The sequence below is a fragment of the Ixodes scapularis genome, unplaced genomic scaffold (genome assembly GCF_016920785.2).
Source record: "Ixodes scapularis isolate PalLabHiFi unplaced genomic scaffold, ASM1692078v2 PGA_scaffold44__24_contigs__length_19508400, whole genome shotgun sequence".
NCBI classification, from domain to species: domain Eukaryota; kingdom Metazoa; phylum Arthropoda; class Arachnida; order Ixodida; family Ixodidae; genus Ixodes; species Ixodes scapularis.
Window position 1 is genome coordinate 18,093,509 of NW_024609873.1, and position 13,694 is coordinate 18,107,202.

General features: G+C 45.8%; 1 protein-coding gene across 2 annotated transcripts in view; it reads right to left on the minus strand.

Annotated features, from left to right (window-relative positions):
• Positions 1 to 180: 180 nt before the first annotated feature.
• The window catches only part of LOC8038026 (adenylate cyclase type 5), a 330,452-nt gene continuing 316,938 nt past the window's right edge, over positions 181 to 13,694 (minus strand). For both annotated transcript variants that reach the window (XM_040223491.3, XM_040223492.3), the window contains 2 exons: positions 9,218 to 9,342; positions 181 to 5,742 (listed from right to left, as the gene is read on the minus strand). In XM_040223491.3, coding sequence (XP_040079425.1) covers positions 5,593 to 5,742; positions 9,218 to 9,342 — 275 coding nt within the window. In that variant the 3' untranslated portion in view covers positions 181 to 5,592. The remainder of the gene's footprint in view (positions 5,743 to 9,217; positions 9,343 to 13,694) is intronic.

Genomic DNA, 13,694 nt, shown 5'->3' on the forward strand with positions numbered 1-13,694 from the left:
TGACGGTGAGGCATTTGTTGGCAGGCGCACATCCGTCACATGACCCTGCCGGTGCAGAACAGCACCCAAATTTTGTCTCGAGACCATGGTTGCAATACTGTGGAAGACCAGCACAGGTTATGCACCACTCCGGAGGACGATCCAAAGTGGCAAACAGGTAGTAGTAGACAACAAACTGGATACTGCAACGGTTTTATTTATTTCGAAAACAAAAGACGTGGTCAACGAGTAAATACTTTCTTCTCCAAAATAAATTTAAAAAACATCAACGAAAATTGGTGAAATGCACAAAACAACCAAAGCAGTTGGCACTCAACCTGCTTTGTGCACTAACAAATGCAAACTGGCTTTCCATAGCCTGACAAATGAAACAGTAATAGCCACATATTTGACATCATCGGTGAGACACTGCAAAAGGAATCCGAGGCACTGCTTGGAAAGTGCTGCCTCGAACAAACGCCACAGAAAAAATGTTTATACGTCCTATTTACAGGGACCGTGAAGCACAGCCGTTTCTAACCACTAAGCGCAATGGTGCTGTGGGAACACCATACACATGGAATGGACCCTTTCTGAAATAATGCGTAGATTATGGACAGCCGCCATTAGTTGGTCTCATCGCTCACGCGTGAAGCTCGTGATTGGTTCAGAGTTCGTGCCGAGCACCGACGCAGTACTCGTGTGGAATGCGTTTTGATCCGAATGCTGACGAAGCGCTCGTGTCCAATGCATGCTCAGAATGCATGACCAACTAATGGCGGCCGCACAGAATCTACGCATCATTTCGAAATTTTGGAAAGGGTCTAAACTAACAAGGTAAGGCATTGTGCAACGTAACACAGAAAACGACAGTATTCGGGTTTTCCTAGACGCAACTGCCAATGCAATTGTGATTCATAATGGGATCGTTGCACTAAAACTCAAATTCTGCAAGTAATGCCCTTTATCAAAAGTGAGTGCCCTACAGTGACAGCAGCCAAGGAAGTTTCATCATGCTCCCTGCTAAAGGACAAATGCATTCGTTTCATCCTCAAAGCTCTCAGCTTCAGGTACCTCAACCTGAAACGGAAAGATTTTTCGTTGCGGACTATTCCTTTTACTGCCACTTTGGAGGGCACTCGTGAGTGACAACTTTGGCTTTTCCTCTGCTCTCTTCGACTTATTCCAGGATTCGTATCACTTTCTGGACATGCAACCGACTTCAACGTTTCCTTCAGGATAGAGGAACAAAGCCACCAGGCCGCCATATTGCAAGTACCAAAGTTATGCTTTTGATTGTGCGTTGTGACATGGTCTTTTCCAGGTTGCCATGGGGTGGCGCTATGGATCCACATCACTCTGGTAAAGGCAAGGTGTATGGCTCCTTGCTTGATCTCAACAGTTTGGCGGTTCATGCCACCCATTTGACAATCCTTTACAATATCCCTCGTATAATTCCCACTGTCTGTGTCGAGCAATTTTGAACGTGAACCCTTGGTTCGCTTCAAGCGGTGCGGAAGTGGCACACGTGATGACAATGACCGTCTCTCTACCAATGCAAAACGTTTTTAAATTTTCGTATATATTCAGAGTTGAGAAAAGTCACAAGTGGGACAAGCAAGCCTAGGAGAGTGCTAAAAGCAAAGGTGCGACAAGAAGCTCTTTTAAGACGCGATCGGCACTGCCCCCTTTCCATGTGAACTTTTTCTCCGGCTAACTGTTTGTCTGTAATCGGACTGGATTGAACCAAGCTTTTCGGCAGAGGGAAAGGTTTGCGAAAAGGACCGAGGAGCAGCTACAGGACCAAGGAAACCTGGCACTAAAAAAGAATGGCAATTTCTAAACCCATCGAGCAAAATGTGCTGGGTACTTCCCATGATTGTGTAATATTACTCCTATTATTTTCCACCCCAAACAAAGAACTCTCGAAAACAATGAACAGATCCACAGTTTTTCAATCCTAATATCTGCACAAACCACTCTTTCAAAACTCTTGACGAATCTCACTGGTGGGTATACAAAACCATGCTCGGTAATAAAGCAAGTAATGATGGCTTTCCGATTGTGACTAGACACATGCTCTCGGGGGAACAAGGCTGAATGTGGAGGCTTCCTCAAAAAGAATGCTCGTTGAAAACATGATTATCTTGGTGACGTACGATTGGTCCACCGTAACAGCTCTCGACAGTCAAAGGAGGTTGTGCATAACACGGCTGACGAGGTCATTGACCCCACAGTGTTGCCAGCGTACACAACAAGGCGGGACGCATGCGGTTCCCGCAGCAAAACCATCGCAAGGGGTTTCGCTGAAGTCGGGCAGAACACCACAGCAGAAACGCAATCACTTTGTCACTTAGTGCTGACGTAACGCACACCACGACTAAGATGGCCTCTGATAATGACCTCTCGGAAAAATACTTCTGTAGCATGTAGTTCATAAAGTTCCAACGTCAAACTTGCGGTAGATAAAATAGATGTGTAAATATGTACAGCCACACGTCCCGCTCCTCATTCCAAGCTGCCTCAATGTATCAAACCAACAGGTGTTCACCATTTAAACGCAGATGGGGTGCACGAGTGGGAACAATAAATAACTCTCATACAAAAAAAAACAAACACCGCCACTCTCAAAGCGAGAACTCACTACAGTGAACTGGACACTACAGAAAGCACGAAACTAAGATGGGTGCAACATTGAGGGTCGCAATGTTGAGACAACCTTTCCCGCAATTTAATGCTCAAGCAAAATCACTCCTTAGCCTTTGTTCCATGTCCGAGTCTGCTAAAATAAATCTTGTTAGAAAATACGTCTGCTAAAATAAATCTTGCACAGCTGCTAGAAAATAAGCTACCGGCGAGCAAGTTTTTTTGACCCCAAAAAGTGCCGCTTCCGGTGTCGCAGCTAGGAGCTGGAGTTGGGTTTCATGCATGCTGTGGCAGTGCAGGGGGGAAGTGCAAAGAGTCGGCACAGCGAGGTATTTACAAGCGCGCACGTAACACTCGCAAATTGCGACATTGAAAAGGGTTTCACACCTATAGATGAAACATTTTAGCCATATATATAGATGAAGGTGTAAGTGCAGAAGCAGCCGTCCGAAAAAGCTTGCCATCAAACTCGGAAAATGTCTTTTAGCCACAACTTTTTACTCGGATACCTAGATTGTCGCAAACGTTTCTATTAGGCATTTTTTATTCCTCTCCGTTCTCGGCGTTTTGCCATCGGCTCTTTTGCCTTGGCCGTTTGCAACGATTAACCCTTCCGTAACGTCTAACCAGATCTCTCCAAGGTAATTAAACGGAGTTAAATAACGGTTTCTTCCCGCCAAGGATGAATATTGATATAACGAGAACGACGATGGCTCTATAAAAACAAAACACTCGAATAAACAGGGGCCACACTTAAGAACTCTTCTTTTTTTTTTTTTTAGTGTGTCCTCGCATTTTTTGTTCTCTGGTGTATGCTTTGGGTGCCCCTTTCTGCTCACAGTTGGTACCGTATTTACAATATTTTTTTTACACCTACACACAGCACTGCTGGCAGTCGCCGCTCTCAGATTTCAGGGTAGTCGGACCGTCCCCAAACCCACGACCACAACTCGGAGCGAGTGTTGCTAAGCTCGTCAAAAGGAAGTTCAGATAAAAGGCGTCCCCACTTCGTCATCGCGCCAAGAATGATGGCAGACCGACGTTTCCCACAGTCCCTGGAAACTATATTTTACAATGAGACGGCGGTGGCAAGACAAGTGCACTCGGACGAACACAGTATTGGCTCCAGGCATTTGCTGTTTGCAGATGCTGCTGAGAGAAACCGACGCCGGGAACGCTGGCATAGGAAACACCAGGAGAGGAATAACACACTCTTAATGGTCCCCTTCCACAAAGATGAGAGTGAACACCGTTGCTTCGTTTCATCGACAAACCTGAAAGCGTATTCAGATGGCACAACAATAGGGGTGTGCGAATATTCGGAGCTTTCAAATGTTGAAGCAAATAATGCTGTAATCGATTCGAAGTTCAGATTGAATAGGGCTATTTAGCAACCTCAAATATTTTTGAGGTATTTCAAAGTTTGAAACACTGCAAAACATACCTTAACTTAAAAAGAAGAAAAAAGATTTAAAGAGAACAATATGCAGTACATACTTGAAACGAGTTCACCAACCAAGACTGAAACACAAATATAGCAATGGAAATGTGTCGGGGCAGATGAGTTTTAGCAACTTTTCTCCCAAAATAAACTGTGTCTTTTGTGGCTACCTTTTCTGTTTATTATTTGCAATCTTGGCCTTGGTTCACGACCATGGACGATTTTTTTGGGCAACGGAAATGTCCGTATGAATGAGACATGACTGTATAAGAGAACCCTCTAGACCTTGTTGTGTTTGTCTTTCTTATTTGTTCCCTAGCTTCGAGACTTCTCTACCATGATTGTATTGACAGCTGCAAACTTTTCACTTCAAAATTACTCGATTCAATGCAAAAGTTTTCGAGAAATATTCGCTTCGTACTTGCTTGGAACTGCAAAATCCCTTTTCGCACATCCCTACACCTACACAGCGATACCGGAAGGCAGGCTCGACTGGGGCTGGTCGGACCTGTCGCATTCATCGTCACGATTACAGTTCCGTGCAAGAAGCACAATCTGGCCATGCAACTTGAAATGCTGCAATTCAAAGCATTTTGAAACTCAGACTCGCCGTCGTTTCGTCAGTCTCCCATGCCTCCAATGCATTTATATTTCGTTACTTTTAATACCGAGTCTCCGCCATTTCTGTCTTTTCGGCACAGCAGCTCCCGTTTGCAAGACTGGAAAAGCAACCAAGTGCTACTATCCTACCGGCAGAAACAAAATGACGCGATTCTGCATGCGAAATGACGCGATTCTGCATGCGTCTTGCCGGTGCGGCATATTGCATAGTAATAATGCGATCGTCGCCGCACAATAAACAAAGTTGGACAACCCCTTTCAGCTATAAATTAGAGAGACAGAATCGACAGTACATTGGGAAGAGAAAAAACTAAAAAGGCAAAGCTTCGGGACAAAGAAATTATGGTTCTAAACCCCCGAGCCGAATTTTCGGAGCCGCTGCCACTCCTTGGCACTGCGGTCTTAGAGACGCTCACCCTTGCCCCCCTCCCCTCCCTCCAAGTCGATTTAAAAAACTATGACTACTAACATAACCCCTCCCCTCCCTCCAAGTCGATTTAGAAAACTATGACTACTAACATAATGTGGCACCGAGGGATGTACAAACAATTTAGCGTGGGCGTACAAAGAGAAATCCGCATCACAAAGCGCTGACTCATTTGCAACCTTTACAGGACAACGATCGGCAAGAATTTGTTGTTGGGAACCCGCGGATGACAGAACATGACGCAGCCAGCCACAACCACACATGCCGTGCCTTTTGTTGGTGGAAGCGCGTCGATCGCGTTTCGTCGTGGCCGCTGCTGCCCAGGGCAACGGGGGTCGCCCCAGGCGACGACTTTGCCTAGGGGTAGCCGTGCTTCCCGGGTAGCCCAAACCTAGGTACGGTTCTGGCTACTCCGTAGAGTGCCCACGTCTCCAGAGTTGCCTCTCTGCGGCGTCTGCTGCCCTCTCGTGGTCTCTCGTCAGAGTTTGTTGCTGGCGCTGCCAACTTCTTTCCTCCTGCCCGTGAGGAAGTAGGTGAGCATGTCCCCCTTGCCCTTGACGGAGATGTAGCCCCGGCACTCCATGGGGTACCCCAGGGGCTCCAGGATGCTGTACATTTCCTGCGTCACCTGCGGTTCAATTGGAGCCCCGTTGTCGGGCGTTTCAGCCGTTAGCGGACGTGTTCAAGTTCTCACATACTAAACTGTGGTTAGAGTCAGAGTAACCTTAAAAAAACACTGGGCTTAGGAAAAAATATTTTTTCCTACCTGGTTAAGACATGTATGCCTCAAAATAAATGGTATTAACTATTCATGCAGGATGATGATGATAGCACTTGTAGCCAACTTGTACATGCTACGAGCCTAAACGGGCCAGCCTGCAGGCCGGGGGGCTTGGGCTTTGCGTTCAAGTTTACAAGGCGAGCCGGGGCAGGCCGAATCGGCAGTTTCGTTGATAATTTTTTTTAACAGCCATGTTTTTTGGAAGTTTGTTCGGGGGGTTGGGGAGGGGACGATATAGTGGGGGAGACCGAAATGCTGAAAGCTTCTGCGTGTGTGTCTGTATATGGTTTTGTATGGTTTGGTGTGTGTGCAGCGAATTCTCTTCCAGAGCACCAGCGGCGCGGTATTCCTTTTCATCGTTGGCGGCACCGCCGTCGTACAGTTGCTTCTCCCCATCAACACGCGGGTTTTGTTGCAGAAAAGGACGATGGGTGAGGTTTTTCTAAACGAGCTGTTTAGTTCCTCAGATTGGTCGGACTAATAATAGCATAAAAAGACGAAAGATGCGTAGTAGCAAGCGAGCTGCCAAGCCACCCAATTTGTGGGCTATTGATACTGGGTGAAAATTGGGCCTCAGCGGGCCTGTAAAAATTGTCATCGGGCCGGGCTGGGCCGGCTGTCAGAAATGGATAGTGGAATGCCCAGGTGGGCCCGGGCCCAAGGTTTTGCGGGCTGGGCCGGGCTCCTAAATGTCGGCCCGTGCACAGCTCTACCTCGGAACGGTTGGGTACAAACGCTATCATCATCATCATCCCACAGGGGTACAATTTTGGTTTTGCCCACAAATGGAAAAATTCGTATTGTAACAAAAATACTGGGCAAAATTCTTTTTCTTTTTTTACATGCATTTATTATGTTATTTGCCTGCCCTAACTAGGTAGACAAAAAAAAAAATTCTTCCTAGGTTGATTGTTGTTTTTCTAGGTTAGGTGTTTTCTTCATAGTTCATGATTTGCCAGAAAATTTGCTAAACACACACTAAATAGCTAAACACTATTTCATCTAAACATAGATGAAATAGTAACCCAAATATTGGGTCAAAATAAAGTTTTTTTTAAAGGTTTTAAATTTACAACTTTAATCTTCAACATCTTTTTTTTTTTCTCAAAGTGAAAGTTTCTATAAGAACAACGAAAGAGTGACGTCAGTATAAGGCAGGGGTTCACTTTTTGGAGTGCAGACTTTGTTCCCAACTGATCACAAGCAGTTTCATGGTGTCAAACGAATGCTTTGGAAGCTCGCTCAAGCACAAAACAAGTGCTCGGCCGAGTCCGTTTTAAGACTGCCCGTTTGACCTGCAGGCCTGTTTTCCCTCGACGTCATGGCACTGAAAAGCACGGGTATATTTAAATGTCGGTTTGGGCATCATTTTCACTTTCCGATTTCACAATAACTGTTCTGAATTTCGCAATAAGTAGCATACTGGAAAGGGTAAAGGCCAATGATTCTGAAAATAGACTTAATTGAAGTAGCTTAAAAAATCGTCGGACTACCCCTAGGCTTCCTCGAGCTCGTCCCTGCACCTAGATGATGCATACTTCTAGTCAGCAGATCTGAGCCACTTATTGACTCAAATCTATGGGCAAGACAGACGCTCCTTATAATCTTGCTTACGCTGTCTATAAACTTCTGAGCCACTTTACTGCATCAACACTGAGATCGGAAAGGTGCTCATCCAGGTTGAAACGAGCAGGGATAAGATTGAGTGCAGAATCCCCGTGCTGCAAGCTACTGCCCAACCACATTCAGTCGCCAAAAAAACCCTCCGCTTTTGTTTTATTTGGAAAGAGGCATTGAACATCAATAGCTACGCTTCGTTTCAGCTTCCGTCTGAGCGCAGCCAAAGACTGAGGGACGCAACTTCGAGAAGAGCATTCCTACGCACCACAAAGTAGTCTGCAAAAGTAATTTTTCTAAAATAACTGCTTTGTTTGTAAACATTGCGCAATATTCCAGGTATGTACTGCTGAGCATGATTTGCAACTAAAGGAATTAAATATCTCAAGTTTATGCTTTTATTAACATATGTAAATGCATGTTGTTTGGTAAAAACACATACATCCGCTGGCAACACGGCTGCTTCGTTCGTTCCCGTAATGGCCAAATCATGTGCTTCGCTGGTTTCCTTGCCGAGTCGCTTTAAAACGTCCTTTCGCAAAGACACGTTTGGGCGTCAGGGGCGAGAAGTCGTGATGAATGTCTACTTTCGAATTCGGCAGGAGATTCCGGCCGCGCCGTACTTCGAATGCGTTAACAGGAAAAGCGTCCGGGCCACTACAATTCACTGACACACGGCGAAATCAGGGAACTCGTTTACCTGCCAATCACATTGAACGCCGAGAAGCTGGTGGAAAGGACTGCGCCTCGAGCCCTGGTATATCCAGACCATACAAGGAAACATTGCACCTTTGCATTGCACATTGCTTCTTAATCACGGCCGGGTCATCGGGCACCTTGCAGTGTGTACTTACATCTCAAAACTATGCTGAACAGGTGGAAAGCCCGGACACGGACGCCAGCGGCCAGCCTACGGACGCCAGCGGCCAGCCTACGGACTGACATCCCGTGACTAAATTTTAGAACGTGAAAGGGCACTTTTTTTTAAACCTGTAGCAGATGACCGTTGATACAGCCGTAGCAGACGAAATACTCGGCGAGCGCGGGCGGCGCGGACGTTTAGCAGCATAGCAGAGTGATACAAACTGTGTATGATTGGCTCTGGCCACACGTAGCTTTGGCTGCGCTCGGACGGAAGCTGAAACGTAGTATAGAAGGAGAGGCTTTGAATCTACAACGAGTTAAAATAAATAGGACAGCTGGATTTGGACGCTTTCTAGTTCATTGTTATTCAATTTATTGTTATCTGGAATGTGACAACATCCTTGCTTTCTAACTGTAAATTATGCTTCTGCACTAGGTAGCAAGTCCTACTCAAAACATGCCTGTACAATCCAAATTTTTATGCCCACGTAAAATCCTTTGCCCGTGGCACTGGCTCTAGGGAACACTGAAAAGGTTTCGTTGCTTGTTCTATTAGCTTTCCCGCAGGAATGTGTAACTGTGTTTTCCTTAGTTAGATTTACACTGCATTTACCCAACCCTAACACACCAGTTTGTGCAGGAAACTTCAGGCCACAAGGAAAGACATTCAGCTTGCAAAGTGAAGAATAAAAAAAGAAAAGAAAAAAAGCTGTAAGCAGCCTTATTGTTGTCGTGGATTAACATGAACCATATCTGAGTGGTCAAATGTTTGGTGCACAATGCAGTCAGCTTCACATGACTTTCGGTAGGCAACCGTGTGTCTTGACAGGTACCAGCTCACCTGAATCTTTTCCACCTCGCCAGTGGAGTCCATCCGACTGGCAACATTGACGGCGTTGCCCCAGATGTCGTAGTGGGGCTTTTTGGCACCAATCACACCTGCCACCACCGGCCCCACATTCAATCCTGCAAAAGAGGAGAGCAGGGTCTGGAAGAGGCCATTCGAAACAACTGCAAGCCGCAAACGCACTCTGTTCTTGACGGGTTAGGATTTTCTGCAGAATCGCGCAAGACTTCTCAAGAGGGAAGCTGAAGCAGTTTTAAATTTGAGAAAAAACAGCCGAGCCTCGTTAATTACACCCCAGTTATCACGAATATCATATTCGTTTGGTCCTTTTATGCGCGGATTAACCAGAAAAGTTCCTTTAAAGTAGTGCTGGAGCCACGCCCCTCCGAGGCAGAGGGAAAGGAGGGAGAAGAAGCCTGTCAGCCAATGTCACAAAAGGACCGGCTGGGGGACCCTGCCGCAGCTGGCTGCACTTCCCTTGTAGGCTGCTCTACTGACTTTTCGAGCCGTCGTCATTCTGCCGCTGCATAGCGCTCCCTTTTATCTGTTGACCGGTTGTGCCATTAACTTAATCTTAATCGCCTGACGTTTTGATTGTTTTCTTGTTTGTTTATGAATTTGCAGAATTTTCGTTGCACCGAAGCAGCTGACAAGCAGCTGACTCACGCCGTTGCACGAGGCTGCACTCCCATGTAGCCGTCGGCTTGGAGTTCTTTGCAGTTGTTCCTCCCACCTACCGCCCTTTGCACTCTGACACCAGGATTTCAAAGGGATAGGTTTCCGAAATGCAAACAGACGAGTTTGGACCCAACAAGTACACCGTTTTTTGTTCGGAACGTTTTTCCGGATGGCGCAAATGAAAACAATGTATGTATGGGTTTTGGTCTGAAGAAAGCTCGCCTGAACCTGACGCTCTGCCGACCATCTTTGAAGGTAAGAAGGCAATTCAGCGCATTCAAAGGCACACGCAAAGGGGAGACGAAACTATAGGTAGAAATTATAGGTTGACTGTTTTTAAGAAAAAAACTTATGTTAGTAGTTGTGTACTAGAAAAGTCGCGATCATGTAGCCAAATAGCGGGCTTCCACTGATTCTTTTGTGTGAACCGCCTCATATTGTGCTTTTCTTTTGGTTTCTTTTTATATCAATGAAGTGACCGTATTTCCCACGCCAACTCCACTACCCAAGAGTGTTTTTTTTTTTTTTTAAAATCTGCTCCGCTAACCAGTCACTTGGGAGAGGAGGGGCTTACGTTGTAATAACTGGTCATGCAATACATCATGCGACTTTCATGATGCAACTTGTTTTAGTGTGGAATTTTTTTTATGTTGCTGATACTATTTGAGGTAACATAAACGTAAACATAACCTTATAAATATTCTATCATTCGGATAATTCGACCAAATTTCAATGTCCCGTCGAGGTCAAATTAACGAAAGTTTACTGTATAAGCATGCAAGGACATGGCGGTGGCAGAACGGCGACCCTGTCTCATCACCCGTCTCATCCCAGAGGAAGTTCTTCCGTTGCCCAAAACTGATTATACTATCTCTTAAACCACTTTAGCCTTGGTGAACAATGCTGCCTGCACGATCGCGTGTCCAGCAGCTGCCAAGCGTGAAGGCCGATGTGTGCTAAATGCTTGTCCTCTGACGAGCGTTTCGGGGAGAGTCACGCCAATCTGGCCTCAAGCGTCCCATCCAATGGCACTCCATATATTGTAAACATTTTACGTTACAATAAGTAGCAGTTAGTACGCTCCTGAACGTATGAAGCCGGCTATGTCGCAACAGTGCAAGCGGTTCCTCGTGTCTGCCTGTATTACTGGGGGGGTCATTTTTCTGCATTGCCAACAGCTGGAACGCATACTCTGTCACGTCGAGGGTCCTCTGGACACACGCCCTTTCGGATCCATCGAAAGATTTAGAAAAATCAGAAGTCATACTTGATTTACAAAAGCAGAAGCCTCCGTGCCCGACTACTTCCGCAAGTGACAGAGCAAGCGAGAATCGAGATGGCCGCTGCTGCACGCCAATGGCGTGCAGCAGCGGCGATCGCTTGTTTTTATAGCTTTTTTACATGTTTAGTGATTATTTTAAGTCAGACGTTTGTGATATTAGGACTCAGCAGGCACAGACACGTCAGAATCAACCATTAACTCACTTTTTTTTAAAGGCTTTCCAGCTTCACTTTATACGCGAAAGTTGATCGCTCATCTCACAAGAAACGAAGAACCGCAAAAGATGTCCTGGTATGCATTTCCCGATACTGTCGCGTTCAATTCAAAGGACTGCCATTAACATTTATTCGCTGCCCAGAAAAAGCAGGGGAAATGTGGAATACAGCTTTCAGAAAGATGGAAAGCTGAGTCAATTTGGCCGTGCATTTGATTTGTGTGCCCAAGCTGTTACAGTGTCTGAGCATATGTATTTTACTTTTTATAGTGAACACGAAGACGAATTCGGTATGGGCATCAAGGAGCATTCCTTAGTCTCTCTCCTTTGGAGGAGGCTGCGTGTCTCTTTACAGGGGTGGCTCCAACAGTGCTAGCTTGCTTAAGTACCTCTTGGCTTGCTTCACCTGTCGTTAAACCCTGGGGGTCAAAGGTTTGTTTGCAACAAACTTCGGTTTTCCAGCTGAGTTCCCCAAAGATTCTTAAATTTCACGACGTGTCTCTTTCCACAGTTTCAGCACCATTTTAGCCGATCTCGCTCAATCATTGATTCCTAAATATGACCCAAACAGCCCTTAGTACATAAATCATAGTTTGGGTTCCATGTTTTCCGAAGTATCTTTCTCTTCGAATAGGTTTTTTTTGTATTTTCCCCACAGATTCAATGTTTTCCGCTACCGACCTTTGCTGTCGGACAAAAAATCTGCGTTAATTGCAGCTTCTGTTGAAGAAAATGGGACACGGGATTCCCCAACTTCCGGGCAGTCATTGCATTACACAAATATCGGGAACATGTGGAGGTACAATAAGGGAAGAAAACGGGACAATGAGCATGGTTTCTGACGAAAAGAATCAGCCTCGTGGACAGTGAAGTGCAGGCTGAATTTCGAATCAATGCAAAATGAAGCTGCTGATAAAGGCTTCTCTCCGTGACGGTCAAGTTTTTCCTATTCGAAGACAGGTGCATTCGGCATTTTTCGGTCACCTCCGAATGGGCAGAATAGGTTCGGGGTTTACTTTTCGGGATTTATCGGTATTCCCCGAAAACATGGGATTCTAGTCATCGTTTCTAATGTCTGCAGGCTTCCTTGCCGCTTTACTGCGTCAATGCCGAGCTCAGAGACGGTTCCTTTGCCACAGCTCGAGAAAGGTGGGAATTCCTGGAGATCGAAAAGTTTGAGAACCACTTGTGAAGGGGTCTAGTCTATGCGGCTTCATTTGACTCCACCCACCTTTCAAACAGAAACACGAAGCAACGGGCATTCAGTACTGTGCAAGTGGTATTTCGTGGAACATGGACCCTATAATTCTATAGATCAAAAGACAGGTTAGGCAGTTTCATCACTGCCATATTTCTAAAAATGAACCCCGAAGAGAGACATGTTGGCTGGCAATCACAGATGCAGCCGTCGAGTGTCACAACTGCATCCCTCGGCGCAACCAAGGTTTAATGTCGCCTGCGTGAGCCGTTCTGTCCGTGCACTATGCTCGCAACATGGGCAGAATGTCGGCTGCAGGGCTTCGCGAAGACGAGTGCCTAGAATACTACCAATACTGGTGCCCGCTTAACACGGGCATTACAAAAACAGAATAGAACACGCGAGAGAATGGGGCATACTGCTAACAAACTGTTAAAGGGACACTGACAGGGTATTTATGCTCGCCAAGTTTTTTATTTCTATACGAAATATGAGAGGCCAACTACCCAGGATGCAATTTACGGTTCAAACTTTGTTTCTTTCCGCCCGAAAACCACCGATCGAGAACTGGCCAGTCTGGGTCACGCTCACTCTCTTCTTTGTGGTCACGTGTTGTTCCCTGTGGTTTAGACACACGCACCAAATATAATCGAAGTCGTGGGTCGTCAAAGAGCACACTCAATAGTAAAAAATAGAAGAAACTATGATACCCATTTTTTGTGACTTCTAAAAGGCTGCAAGTAAGTTGATAAAAAAATAAAAAGTTGCACCGAGGACTGGAAGCACTGTGTGCATTCTCTGCGTAATTCTCAACGTGACATCGCATTGCGGGACTGGCGGACTCAGTGGCTAAACGAAGTGGATTAAGTGATGGCGGCGGACGACGGGTGTGGGACCTCTACTTTAGAACTCTTGTTTGTGGTACTGGTGATTCTTTCTAGCTTAAAAAGATAAATTGCTTACTTATCAAAACAATTAGGATTTATTCCGCATGACACGCCCGACCACCAAGCTGATTTGCACGAAGACGTCGTCGCCCCTTCTCCTGGCTGAAGAAATAGCTAGTCTTATGAATGTGAACTGGTAAGATCTTTAAAAA